The sequence below is a fragment of the Rhineura floridana genome, chromosome 1 (genome assembly GCF_030035675.1).
Source record: "Rhineura floridana isolate rRhiFlo1 chromosome 1, rRhiFlo1.hap2, whole genome shotgun sequence".
Classification (NCBI taxonomy): domain Eukaryota; kingdom Metazoa; phylum Chordata; class Lepidosauria; order Squamata; family Rhineuridae; genus Rhineura; species Rhineura floridana.
Genome location: NC_084480.1, coordinates 2,473,784 through 2,488,268, shown reverse-complemented (window position 1 = coordinate 2,488,268; position 14,485 = coordinate 2,473,784). Strand labels below are relative to the sequence as shown.

The window sequence follows — 14,485 nt, the reverse complement described above, 5'->3', positions numbered from 1 at the left end:
GATGCCCTGGGTAATTACCACTCTGATGCCCTTGAACTCCTCACCCTGGAAGGAGCCGGCGGCAATGAAGGGACGTTGGCGGCAGGGGCGCTGAAGCAGGGACAGGCCCAGCAGTTGCCTGCCTCGGTGGTGGCAACGGCAGCCTCTGCCTGGATTCAGACAGCCTTGACTCTTCAGCTCCTGAGTCCAATCTCCTCTTGGGCATTCTGGACAGTCTGGATCCAGACATGTTCCTGCACTAGGGTGACCCAGGACCAGCCTGTCTGGAGAAGTTGCACCAAGAAGGGTGTGGAGGAGAAGAAGATTCCGTACCAGCCTCCCCCATTTCCACTCTGGGGCCCACATCACCCAAGCTGGAGACCATTAATGAACTGATCTGGTTTGACCATGAGTATACCAATTAATGTTTATGTGAATTTGTATACATTTGTATATTTGTATCATTTTCTTAATAATGTTATTTGTTATTTAGTTTAATTTTTGTAAAGTGTATTGCTTTCATTGATGTATTTTTATATTTGTGTGTGTGTGTGTGTGTGTATCCGCCTTGAGGGCCTTTGGCCAAAAGGCGGGGTATAAATAAATTTAATAAATAAATAAAATAAAATAAAATAGCATGCAGGGTGCAAAAGTCCATGGGAGATGCATTTAGTCTCCCTTCCCCTCCTAGTGCCGCTGCTCCCATTAAATGGGAACTCCATTCTCTATGGTTGCTTTTAAGTGGGGGGCAATCTAGAAGGTCCAATCATGGGCTTTCCTGTCTCCAGGGCTGGCCTTGCCATTAGCCAAAGTGAGGCAACCATCTCAAGTGGCAGATGTTGGGGTAGTGTTGGCAGCCACCTTCTAGCCCAGGAGTAGCCAGTGTGGTGCCCTCTAGGTGTTGCTGGACTCCAGCTCTCATCAGCCTCAGCCAGCTTGGCCAGTTTTCAGGCGTAACGAGAGCTGTAATTCAACATCATCATCTGGGGGAGCCATCCTGTTGACTCCCCAGGCTCTGGTCATTCCTCCTGAGATCAGCAACCACTGGTGGCCATCCCTGTCTCCTGCAGGAGTGAATTCCATAGTTTGACTAGGCTCTGCACAAAAAAGAACTTCCTTTTGTCTGTCCTGAATCTTCTGACATTCAGCTTCATTGGATGTCCATGAGTTTTAGTATTATAAGAAAGACAGAAGTTCTCCCTATCTGCTTTTCCATGCATAATCTTATACATTTTTATCATGTCCCCTCTCAGTTGCCTTTTTTCTAAACTGAAAAGCCTCAAATGCTATAACCTATTCTGATAAGCAAATTGCTCCAACCACTTGATCAACATGGTTATCCTTTTCTGATCCCTTTCCAACAATGCAATCTCTTTTTTGAGGTGAGGCAGCCAGGACTGTATACAGTATTCCAAGTGAGGACTAGGGATGGGTGAGAAATTCAATTCAGTTTGCATTTCTAACAAATCCACACTTCCTGAAACAATATGTGAACTGAAATACAGCCATCCTTCCCAATTCATACTTACTCAGATTTTGCATTACAGTTCGCTAACCAAACGACGTTTACCAAAGGGCGTATGTGAGGTGAAAGTGTGCATGAAAATGAACACAGGAGTGAACATAACATGCAAAAATGCATTATAATTGGTTGCAAAAATGTGTGCATTGGTGAAAAATGCCTACAAAAATATGTTTAGTAGGAGAAATTCTCACTAAAATGCCAGAGAATTTTCCTGAGGATTTAAAAAAAACCTGCAAATTGCTGCAGAAATGTGGAGAACTGAATTTAAGTTTTGGAAAATGAGAAATGGAGAGAACCGAAAATGACTGATCTTTCCATCCTTTGCGAGGGCTCACCATAGATTTGAATGATGGTATTATGACACTGGCAGTTTTCTTTTCAGTCCTATTGCTAATGTTCCCTAATGTGGCATTTGTCCCTTTCACACCTGTCACACACCGGGTGGGCATTTTCATCAAGTATCCACTATGATCCCAAACTTCCTAGTCAGTTGCCTCCAGTTCAGTTGCCATAAGCTCATACAGGAAATTGGGGGTTTTGCCCCAATATACATCATTTTACACTTGCTTACATTGAATTGCCTTTTCTATTTTACTGTGAAGAATCCTTTTGTGACTTTTCGGATTCCAATTTTGTTTTAAACGCCTTGACCAATTTGCTGTCACCAGCAAAGAAAGAAACTTCACTGCTTGCCTCCAAACTCCAGGAGGTTTATGAACAAGTTTAAAAGTACAGGTGCAAATGCTAATTCTTGGGGGGGGAGGTGCTTTCTACATTCCTTCATTGGGAGAATGGTGCCTTCTACCAACTCCGGTTGGTGGCCCAGCTACGCCCTTATCTGGACAGGGATAACCTGGCTTCAGTTGTCCATGCTCTGGTAACCTCCAAGTTAGATTACTGCAATGCGCTTTACGTGGGGCTGCCTTTGAAGACAGTTAGTAAACTGCAGCTTGTGCAAGATGCAGTGGCCAGATTGGTAACAGGGACCAGACAGTTGGAACATATAAAACCAATTCTGGCCCACTTGCATTGGCTGCCTGTATGTTTCCAAGACCGATTCAAGGTGCTGGTTTTAACCTATAAAGCCTTACACGGCTTGGGACCACAATACCTGATGGAACGCCTCTCCCGACACAAACCCACCCGTACACTACGCTCAACATCAAATGTCCTCCTCCGGGTGCCTACTCTGAGGGAAGCTGGGAGTCTGGCAACAAGGGAGAGGGCCTTCTCAGTGGTGGCCCCCAAATTATGGAATGATCTTTTTGACGAGGTGCTCCTGGCGCCGAAAAGATAACAGTGTTGGCGCCAGGTTAAGACTGTTCTCTTCTCCCAGGCATTTTTAACAGCATTTAAATAGCGCGTTTTTAACTTGCCTATCGGTTTTTATGGGTTTTAATTTGGTAATGTTTTAAATTTGTATACTTCTTTTTAATGTTTTTAACTGTAAACCGCCCACAGAGCTTCGGGTATGAGGCGGTATATAAATGCAATAAAGAAATAAATAAACCCAGACTTTGTACAGATCATATAATGAAAAAGGCAAAGGAGTCAAAAAGTATTTATTAATACATTTATTTCCTTTTAATGTTAATTTATTCCTGGTTATTTTTATTAACATTTTTTGAGGAAATATTTGAGGAGACAGTGTGTGTGGCTTCTACCTCTTCTGGTTCTCTCTCTATCCTCCTCCTCCCTTCTCAAGAAACAGTAGACACTTAAGCAGTGCAATAGTACAATTGTTTAGCATTTCTTTTCAGGGTTACTTAAAGAGTCTTGCCTTGGTTCAGAAGGGGTCCCTGCTGCCACAGCTGCTTCTCTGCTGGGAGAAACTGTGTGTGGCCTCCACCTCCTCTTACAGCCACCCCTTTCCTCCACGTTTTCCATTATTTGGAGCATTGGTTCAGGAGGTTTCCATGCTGTCGCACTTGGCTATTTATTTATTGGTTTGTGGCCTCCACCACCCCTTACAGCCACCCCTATCCTCCAATTCTTCAGAAGATTTCTCATAATGTCATATTCTATACAAAGTTTGCTCAATCATTTCTCAACTGACAGCATTACCAAGGCTGTGATCTGAAACAGCATTCCTCAGGAATGTCTTCATCTTCTTCAGAGCTTCATCCTCTTCATCCTCTTCAGAGCTTCATCCTCTTCATCCTCTTCAGAACTTCATCCTCTTCAGAGCTTCATCGTCTTCATCCTCTTCAGAGCTTCATCCTCTTCAGAGCTTCATTCTCTTCATCCTCTTCAGAGCTTCATCGTCTTCATCCTCTTCAGAGCTTCATCCTCTTCTGCTGTTGTCATAGGTATAGTCATGAGGATTCTGAGTAAAGCTTGCTCCAATGCTGGCTCCAGATTGTTCTCCAAAAGAAGGTATAGGAGCATGGAAACATCCCTGCATTTGTACAATTCTATCGTCTGGTGTAGGATACATTCAAAGCAGGAGACCATCTAGGGAGACGATTGGACCCTTGGATGATAAGGGAGTCAAAGGTGTACTAAAGAATGATAAGGAGATTGCAGAGAAGCTAAATGAATTCTTTGCATCTGTCTTCACAGTGGAAGATATAGGGCAGATCCCTGAACCTGAACTAACATTTGCAGGAAGGGATTCTGAGGAACTGAGACAAATAGTGGTAACGAGAGAGGAAGTTCTAAGCTTAATGGACAATATAAAAACTGACAAATCACCGGGCCCGGATGGCATCCACCCGAGAGTTCTCAAAGAACTCAAATGTGAAATTGCTGATCTGCTAACTAAAATATGTAACTTGTCCCTTGGGTCCTCCTCCGTGCCTGAGGACTGGAAAGTGGCAAATGTAACGCCAATCTTCAAAAAGGGATCCAGAGGGGATCCCGGAAATTACAGGCCAGTTAACTTAACTTCTGTCCCTGGAAAACTGGTAGAAAGTATTATTAAAGCTAGATTAACTAAGCACATAGAAGAACAAGCCTTGCTGAAGCAGAGCCAGCATGGCTTCTGCAAGGGAAAGTCCTGTCTCAGTAACCTATTAGAATTCTTTGAGAGTGTCAACAAGCATATAGATAGAGGTGATCCAGTGGACATAGTGTACTTAGACTTTCAAAAAGCTTTTGACAAGGTACCTCACCAAAGACATCTGAGGAAGCTTAGCAGTCATGGAATAAGAGGAGAGGTCCTCTTGTGGATAAGGAATTGGTTAAGAAGCAGAAAGCAGAGAGTAGGAATAAACGGACAGTTCTCCCAATGGAGGGCTGTAGAAAGTGGAGTCCCTCAAGGATCGGTATTGGGACCTGTACTTTTCAACTTGTTCATTAATGACCTAGAATTAGGAGTGAGCAGTGAAGTGGCCAAGTTTGCTGATGACACTAAATTGTTCAGGGTTGTTAAAACAAAAAGGGATTGCGAAGAGCTCCAAAAAGACCTCTCCAAACTGAGCGAATGGGCAGAAAAATGGCAAATGCAATTCAATATAAACAAGTGTAAAATTATGCATATTGGAGCAAAAAACCTGAATTTCACATATACGCTCATGGGGTCTGAACTGGCGGTGACCGACCAGAAGAGAGACCTCGGGGTTGTAGTGGACAGCACGATGAAAATGTCGACCCAGTGTGCGGCAGCTGTGAAAAAGGCAAATTCCATGCTAGCGATAATTAGGAAAGGTATTGAAAATAAAACAGCCGATATCATAATGCCGTTGTATAAATCTATGGTGCGGCCGCATTTGGAATACTGTGTTCAGTTCTGGTTGCCTCATCTCAAAAAGGATATTATAGAGTTGGAAAAGGTTCAGAAGAGGGCAACCAGAATGATCAAGGGGATGGAGCGACTCCCTTACGAGGAAAGGTTGCAGCATTTGGGGCTTTTTAGTTTAGAGAAAAGGCGGGTCAGAGGAGACATGATAGAAGTGTATAAAATTATGCATGGCATTGAGAAAGTGGATAGAGAAAAGTTCTTCTCCCTCTCTCATAATACTAGAACTCGTGGACATTCAAAGAAGCTGAATGTTGGAAGATTCAGGACAGAAAAAAGGAAGTACTTCTTTACTCAGCGCATAGTTAAACTATGGAATTTGCTCCCACAAGATGCAGTAATGGCCACCAGCTTGGATGGCTTTAAAAGAAGATTAGACAAATTCATGGAGGACAGGGCTATCAATGGCTACTAGCCATGATGGCTGTGCTCTGCCACCCTAGTCAGAGGCAGCATGCTTCTGAAAACCAGTTGCCGGAAGCCTCAGGAGGGGAGAGTGTTCTTGCACTCGGGTCCTGCTTGCGGGCTTCCCCCAGGCACCTGGTTGGCCACTGTGAGAACAGGATGCTGGAGTAGATGGGCCACTGGCCTGATCCAGCAGGCTCTTCTTACGTTCTTATGTTCTTATGTCCTCCAGCATTAAATGCCTGCTGTGGAAATCTTTGGCTGTGTGTTGGAATCAAAGTCCCCTGTATCAGTGATGAACTTGAAAGATGACTGGTGAATACAAATTGTTCATTGACAAGTGCGATGATGAAATCACAGGTTTCCGATGCCACCCAATGCAGGATCACCTTTGATTTATTTCAGGAAAGGTGAGATTCCAAAGGTAATTCAGCAGATGAGCTTCAAATGGGCTCTCTCACAATATCAATGGAATCCCCAGACTCTGACAGAGATGTCTTCACTGCTGCAGAATCCATGGCTGTTCTTTGGAATCTATTGTAGAGGACATAGGTGTGAGACCTTATTCTATGGAACGGAGATAGCAAGTACAGGAAGAGACCACAGGGCAGAATGAAGGAAGCAAGATAAGCAACCCCAGGACAGGGGAGAAGGAGACCAGAAGAAGAGGAGAGAGCCCACAGTAGGGGTAAAGGAGGCCATTGGGCCTCAAGGTAAGGGAAGAGACACAAAGGTATGGGTGAAAGGAGGCAAGTGGGCCTGGAAGCAAGAGAAGAGACTTACCCGAAGGTGGGGATGAAGTAGGCCAGCAGGCCAGGAAGGAGATACGTGGGATTAATATATTGCCATTCCTACAGTGCTTTTTTTGAAATGGTACTTACCGGTGCAGAGTCCCGTCACCTCTTTTGTTGCTGCCCAAGGACACCATTTTATGCTGGCACCCATGGCACTTTTCTCAAGAGATGACTCCTGGCACCTCATTTCTTTCTCCACTTTGACCCCACACTCGCAGAGGTCATTTGCTTCCGTGCCATTCCTTTAACCACACACTGGGATGGGGATCTCTTCTTTTATTTCCTGGCCCACTGCCTTCTTTCACCTAAACTCTGTTGTATGTGTGTGTGTGGTTTGATGCGCTGGCCCGGAGCCTCGTTCACTGCAACTCTGGGGGTGGTATCTCCTCTTCCTTCAAGGCCTGCTGGCCCGACCGTAAGAGTCATGCCATCCGCTAAGAGAAGAGACCTCAGGGAGTCAGGAAAGGAGGCCAGTGGAGTTGAAATTAAGAGACCAGGGGAAGAGGAGAGCAGCCAGCATGCATTAAAAGAATAGACCTCTCAGGAGGATTGGGGTAAAGGAGGCAAGCAGGCCAGGAAGTAAGAGAAGAGACAGCCCCGAGGATAGGGTAAAGAAGGCCAGTGGGTCAGAAGGTAAGAGAAGAGAGCTCCCTGAGGTTGGGGTAAAGAAGCCCAGTGGGTCAGAAGGTAAGAGAAGAGACAGCCCCGAGGTTGGGGTAAAAGAGGCCAGCGGGCCAGGAAGCAAGAGAAGAGACAGCCCCGAGGTTGGGTAAAGGAGGCCAGTGCGTCAGAAGGTAAGAGACAGCCCTGAGGTTGGGGTAAAGGAGGCCAACGGGCCAGGAAGCAAGAGAAGAGACAGCCCCGAGGTTGGGGTAAAAGAGGCCAGTGGGCCAGGAAGCAAGAGAAGAGACAGCCCCGAGGTTGGGTAAAGGAGGCCAGTGCGTCAGAAGGTAAGAGAAGAGACAGCCCTGAGGTTGGGGTAAAGGAGGCCAACGGGCCAGGAAGCAAGAGAAGAGACAGCCCCGAGGTTGGGGTAAAGGAGGCCAGTGGGCAAGGAAGTATGAGAAGAGAACCGCCAGGGGATCAGATAGAAGGAGCCCAAGAATTAAGAGAAGAGACCTCCTCGAGGGTGAGGGTAAAGGAGGCCCGTTGGCCAGGAAGTAAGAGAAGGGATGACTCTTAGGGTTGGGCTGAACATGGCCAGCAGGCCTCGAAGGAAGAGGAGATACCAAATATAACACCACCTCCAGAGTTGCAGTGAAGGAGGCACCGGGCCAGGGCTTAAAACAAACAGCCACACACACCCACATATAACAGAGTTAAGTTGAAGGAAGGCAGTGGGCCAGGAAATAAGAGATCCCCATCCCAGTGTGCGGTTTGAGGGAGCCAGCAGGCATGGAAGCAAATGACCTCCCCCTGGTCGATGGTCAGAAGGCTACTGGATCAGGAGAAGAAAATCCATCCATTCCCTAAAAAGAGAGATCCATACTCTTTCTGCAACAATCTCTTTTTCCTGAGCAGATGATCCTTTCAAACCTGCCTGCTCCTTCCTCCTCCATGCCCGATGGTCCTGACTAATGGGCCAGGGTAAGATAGCACCTCACAGAAGAAACATCACTGGTGATGTAATAATTCAAAGTTTCTGCGGCAACCGCACATGAAAACACAAAGTTCTGCTCTTTGAAGGTTCTGTGTGTTATTGTGGTGACTGTACATTTCTCCCCTGGAAGTGTGCTACCTAGCAAGCCAGCCCAGATGGCACCAGACGTTTAGGTCCCCAGGTGACTGGGCATTGCCTCATCTGGTCAGATGGATAGTCTGTAGCTACATCTATTGCCCCCTCTCATGTTTACCATTCATTCATTCATTCATTTATACCCTGCCCTTCCTTCCAGTGGGAGCCCAGTCCCTATTACAGAGAATATCGTATTTCCAAAGACAATAAAGATGAATAAATTACAGAAAATCATAATATGGGGGTGGTAGTGGTGACGATGGAATTACAGATCTATAGGGATATAAGGTTGAAACACACCCACCTCTTAAAGTTCTTCCAAAAACGAAAACTGGATCAATACAAATTCCAGAAAGCCTTCATTTGGAGTATAATTTGTGGGAGCTATTTTGCATCTCCACATTTATCTGAATTCCCCCTCCCTCCGGTGTGAGAAGTCCCCTCCTCAAATGTGTCAGAAAAAGATAATGTTTTGAGAGGTTTGTCCAAAGAGGTCAGTGGGCTACGAAAGAGAACCTAATGAGAGGTTTGAGGCCATCAGTAAGCCAGGAGAAGTGTCCCTTTGAGAAGTTTGGCTAGGACAGTGGAGCAGGAAGAGACCTTTTTGAAAGATTACTCCAGAGGCCCCATCCATGTCTTCCAGCGTTGTAGCTTACTGCACAAACTGCACATCCATACCCCCATCCCAGAAAAAAGTTCTTAGTCGTCTGCCTATTTTGTTTCAGTGCTACAGCAGTAGTGTGAGCCTCTCAGGAGATATACCTATCTTGTGATATTAATTTTAATATTTTAATTTTAACTGTGTTCATATCTTCCTTCCATAGGGCGAGCAACTATGAAATATTTCCTCTTATTTACCCATTTTAATCCCACATATCTCCTGTGACTGCCTGATGGGGTAGGTCAGGAGCTGAAAGGTGAAGTTGCATAATAAAGATGAAAGAGAAGGCTCCCTATTGGGTATCTCTGCAGACAGGGAAGGAAGCCGAATGTACCATACTGACATGTCAAATTGGTTATTTATATATGGCACTGACCTGGTCTAGATTGCTGTTGGGAAAATACATCTTTTTATCACTGTTGGGGTGAAAACCTCCCACTGAACTCTGTTAGGTGATTTCTCCGCATCCAGTGGAGTGGACAGGGCTTTTGTTCCATGGCCACCAGAAGGTGGAATGCCAAGCACAGGTGGTTAGCCCCCTGATAAAAGGTACTGCAAGGATTTTGTTGTCAACGCTGATCTGCAAGATTGGTTAGTAACTGGCTAAAGTCTGAGGGAACCTGCCTGGCTTTAAGATAATACTAATGGAGGATTGTGCTTACTATGAATGTGTCATGACCCCTGAATGTAGCAGTGATCTGGACATGGAGTCAGAGGCTGCAGGGGTGCCAGATGGGGAGCTTGGTCAGACTTAGGGCTCAGAGCTGACTGCTGAACATAGGAAAATCAGTGCACCTAAGTGTGTTGGGCAGGAGCCCCCAGAGGAACTCCCCAGACCAACTACCATGACCTATAGGGCTAGAGCCCAGACCCTCATGGGCACCTCCCCTGAGCCTGAAGAACTAGATGCCCCCAACAGCTCATCACCAGTATGACATCTCAGGGAGCACACCAGGAGGGAGGCTATGGAATGGGGGAGGTGTGTCCATATTCAGGCCACAAGGTAGGCCCTTTAAGACTTAGAAGGTCTCTATAGGTGGTAGAGCCTGGAGGAGGTAGTCTGGAGTCAGAGGCATGAAAGGCTGTAGTCTGATCCCAACCTTTGTTGAGAGGGCAGCTGTGAGAGAACTAGAAAAGGTCCTCAAATGCAAAGATGTATCACTGAACACTAAAGTCAGGATCATTCAGACCATGGTATTCCCATTCTCTATGTATGGATGTGAAAGTTGGACAGAGAAAAAGGCGGATAAGAGAAAAATTAACTCATTTGAAATGTGGTGTTGGAGGAGAGTTTTGCGCACTCCATGGACTGCGAAAAAGACAAGTAATTGGGTGTTAGAACAAATCAAACCAGAACTGTCACTAGAAGCTAAAATGATGAAACTGGGGTTATCATACTTTGGACGCATCATGAGAAGACATGATTCACTAGAAAAGACAATAATGCTGGGGAAAACAGCAGGGGGTAGAAAAAGAGGAAGGCCAAACAAGAGATGGATTGATTCCTAAAAGGAAGCCACAGACCTGACCTTACAAAATCTGAACAGGGTGGTTCATGACAGATGCTCTTGGAGGTCGCTGATTCATAGGGTCGCCATAAGTCATAATCGACTTGACGGCATGTAACAACAGCAACAGATGGAGCAATGGTCTGACTTGTTACGTTCCAGTGGCATCCATGAAATACTTGGAATTCTGGGAAGGTGGAAGTTCTATGGGTAGGCGGTTCCTGTATCTGGAATAAAAGCCAGTTGCCTGTTCTGGTCAGGGTTGCCCTCCCTCTAAAGGAGCGGGTATGTAGTTTGGTGTACTGCTGATGCATCTTAAGACAATTGGCTTGTGTGGCTTGGAGTGCCTTTTACCAGTTTCATCTGGTATGCCAGCTGTGGCCTTACTTGTATTGGGACAGTCTGGCCGCTGTAGTACATGCAATGGTAACCTTGAGACTGGATTACTGCAATGCGCTCTCAGTGAGGCTACCCTTGGGCCTGATCCGGAAGCTCCAACTAGTACAGAATGCAGCTGCTAGACTGTTTATTTATTTATTTATTAATTAATTTATATTCCTCCCAGAAGGAGCCCAGATGTTGATGGAGGCAAATGGCCAACAGCATGTGACACCTATTCTAAAATCCCTGCACTGGCTGCCTGTATGCTGCCAGCCAGGTTCAAGGCTCTAGTGTTGCTAACGCAAAGCCCCCAAAAACTTGGGTCCAGGGTACCTTAAGGATTGCCTGAGCCCTTATATCCCAGTGAGATCACTCAGACCATCTAGAGGAGTTCTGTTAGCTGTCCTCCATGTTATAGAGGCCTAACTGGGCTCCAGCCAGAAGTCTGGCATTTAGTCATTCATTCATTCATTCATTCATTCATTCATTCATTCATTCATTCATTCAATTTGTTAGACGCTCATCTGGCTGGTTACCCAGCCACTCTGAGCGACGTACAATACAGCATATAAATTAATAATAATAATAATAATAATAATAATAATAATAATAATAATAAATAGCCGCAGGCTACTCCCTCCCTCAACCAGGGGTGGTCAGTCACTTTTACTGTCCTCGCTGTCAGAATATGCTCCCAGGAGGCTGAGGGAAGAGGCGCCCGCCTTTGAGCGGGAAGCCAGAGAGGTATCCACAGAGGTCTTGTCTGCACTCCCGGCACCTGGGCCCGGCGGCATGTTCCAACTGTCCGCCCCATTTGCCACGCTCAAATCCGGCTTCCTCTTGGCTGTCACCAGCCCGGAGAGTTTGGCCTTGTCAGAGAGTTTCCCGACGCTTCTCTCCCGGCTTTCCACCTTCATCTTCTTTGCTTGCGGCTCTGAGTCCTCTCGCGGGATGTCTGCAGGCTTTGCTTTTGCAAACCATTTAGCAGGACCAGGAGGAGAGTCCTCATCTGAATCGGAGTCTTGCAGCAACTTCCTGCTCTGGCCTTGTTCTAGCATAGCTTTGGTCTCCCGCTCGTCCTCCTCCAGCGCCCGCGGCCTCTGCTGCTCCTCGTTCGCTTGGTGCTGCTGCAGCATGGACTCCAAGTCCACGTGGGCCTGGTGCTGGTTCAGCTCCTTCAGCTCCTCCAGGTTCTGTGTTATGGAACACTCTTCCGGCAGAGATGCAGAGGGGTATCTTCGCTGTTGACTTTCAGGCGTCTCATGAAAACCTTTGTATGTAAACAGCCCTACGTAACTATTTCCTTTTTTTTTATCAGCCAGTCATTTTAATTATATTTTCTTCACATTTTTATGGTGTTCTTTATTTCATTGTGTGTGTTGTTGCACACCACTCTGTTACATTGCATGAACTGGTGATATATAAACAGTTTCCTGGGCCCCCACCCCATGAGAAAGAAACTCAATTAAGAGATCTTCCCGTATGACAGAAATGATCCATTGTGTCTTTGAACTTATTCTGCCATTCAGTCAGAGCAGGAAAGCTGATCTTTCCTCACTGACCGGCAGCTCAAGTGAAGCTCAGCTGCCCAGTATGTTCATTTAGATAATGTGATCCATCACCAGCAATGGAGGCTTAATGTAGATTTATTGTTCCTCCCAGTATATTGTAGTTGGTGCTGTCATTCTTGCAGCGCAACGGAGTACATTTCATCAACTCTTATGAAAGAACTTGTGACAGCAAAACTAGTATAAATAGGGTGTCAAGGTGGGGGTCAGCAGGATATCTGGTGGGGGCACCCTGGATTTCAGGCATGTTCAGGTGTTGGATTCCCAAGATCAATAAAATATTCTCTCGTGTTTTCCACTGGACCAATAGCCCTGCAAAAACCACTTTTTTCTCTTGCTGCAGGCGCAACAAGTTTGGCAGCACCTTCAAGGTTTGCCTGCTTGTTGTTGACCTTTGTTGCAGCATAGCTTTATGTATTGGGGTGAAAGGTGTCGTGTCCACCGTTGTGGAAGCAGATCAGCTTCAGAAATGGGCAATTTAGGAAGTCGGTACTGTTTGAAAAGTTTCTCTTAGGGGTGTCTTCCATAAATCCAGAAGGTTTGAATTCTGACATGGATGCTGTAGCTCTGCTTCTTCAGGCAATTGGCCAGAGCTCACCTTTGGTCCAGTTGCCTTGTTATTTGATCGGCCATTGAGTAGGAAAGTAATAATCAGTGGTTAGATGAGCCAAGTCTTGTGCAGCCCAGCTGGGAGTTTGAGAATGGGGATGCACATCGGGATGCACATCCAAACGAAAGCAGTCACCTTCATGTGGTGTGCATGTGGTCCACCGTTCCAAAAACGGGATGCTCCACAAAGTTACCACGGATATCCAAGGCCATTGGGAGGAAAAGTCCACAGAAATGAAGGGAGAGATTTTGTACATTCTTTGTTGCTGTTGTTGAAGTATCCCCTCCACAGTGCAAATAATTCTCTTCTCTTCTTTGAATCCCAGAATCTCACATTCGCTATGCGCAGTTGGGGACCGATGTGACGATATCATGTGGGTCCATAGACCAGGACGCGACAGTCACTTGGGCGGCCAACAGTACCGACCTAGATGCATCCCATCTCAATGGTTCACGCCTTGTCCTTCGGAATGTGGACCTCTCCCACAGTGGCCAGTACTCCTGCTACGAGGGATCTTCCTGGCACCTCAAGTATCAAGTCATCCTCAAAGTGGGAAGTGAGTATGCAATGGCGGGCAACTGCTTCTATTCCCCCCCTCCCCCACTCCATGGGTGTGTGTTTTGTGTCTATACAAATGTGCACTCCAATTTTATTTATGTTTTTTGTACTTATAGTTCATTTCTGTTCTGCCTTTTTATAAAAAAATATACTCAGGGGAGGCATCTAAAATGACTGCAACATTTTTTAAAAAGCAGTTAAATGCAAACCATAATGAAATTCACAACCATAGTAACTGTTAATATAAATACATGTATATATAAATGCAGCAGCACTCAGAATTTCAGAAACAATGCTTTGTAAAAGAAGAGCGAGCTTACTGCAAATTAATTGTTTTGTTTTGCTTTTGATTATCGTCGCATGTGTTCCAGAGTAACAGATGCAAAAAGGAAAACCAAGTCAGGTCCCTGCCTTGCAATCTAGATTCTAGAATAAATTGGGGAGGAGATTGGGGGGGGATGGGAGCGCAAGGGAAGGATCAGCGGGGTGATGTGGGGAAATAAGTACAGTAACTACAAGGGGGGGAGGGAGGGAGGGAGGGGAGATGCAGAGGGATGGATACAAGTGACTGGGCTTTTCTGCATGGGAGAGGGAAAGAGTGAGAAGTCTCTGTCTTGTTCCCTATTCATGATTTTCTGTGGCACTAGCATCCTGGGAAGGAGTGGTATAGTGGTTAGAGCCAGTGTGACGTTGTGGCTAGAGTGCCGGTCTAGGACCTCATTGACCAGAGTTCATATCCCCGCTTGGTCACAAAGCTCACCGGGTGACCTTGGGCCAGTCACAATCTCTCAGCCTAACCTACCTCACAGGGCTGTTGTGAGAATAAAATGGGGAGCAAGAGAACTCTGTACACACCCTTGATCTCCTTGCAGGAAAGCTGGAGTATAAATGTAATAATTTATATTTTAAAAAAGTTTTTCTGCGGAGGTGTCATTCTGATGGCTGCCTTGTCAGGCTCTGAGTGGGCCATCCTGAGTCTTCTTCTCCAGCTGCCTTGGCAGTGGAAAAAGAACGAGGAGGAG

General features: G+C 46.0%; 2 protein-coding genes across 15 annotated transcripts in view; one reads left to right on the top strand and one right to left on the bottom strand.

Moving 5' to 3' along the window:
- CNTFR (ciliary neurotrophic factor receptor) overlaps positions 1 to 14,485 on the top strand; it is a 545,676-nt gene that overhangs the window by 363,729 nt on the left and 167,462 nt on the right. For all 14 annotated transcript variants that reach the window (XM_061613159.1, XM_061613148.1, XM_061613142.1 and 11 more), the window contains one exon: positions 13,231 to 13,461. In XM_061613159.1, the coding sequence (XP_061469143.1) occupies positions 13,231 to 13,461 (231 nt within the window). The remainder of the gene's footprint in view (positions 1 to 13,230; positions 13,462 to 14,485) is intronic.
- LOC133375551 (splicing factor YJU2-like) lies at positions 11,384 to 13,046 on the bottom strand. The gene is made up of 2 exons (XM_061607311.1): positions 13,041 to 13,046; positions 11,384 to 11,920 (listed from the first exon to the last, which is right to left on the bottom strand). Exons 1-2 carry the CDS (start codon positions 13,044 to 13,046, stop codon positions 11,384 to 11,386), a joined length of 543 nt encoding a protein of 180 aa, XP_061463295.1.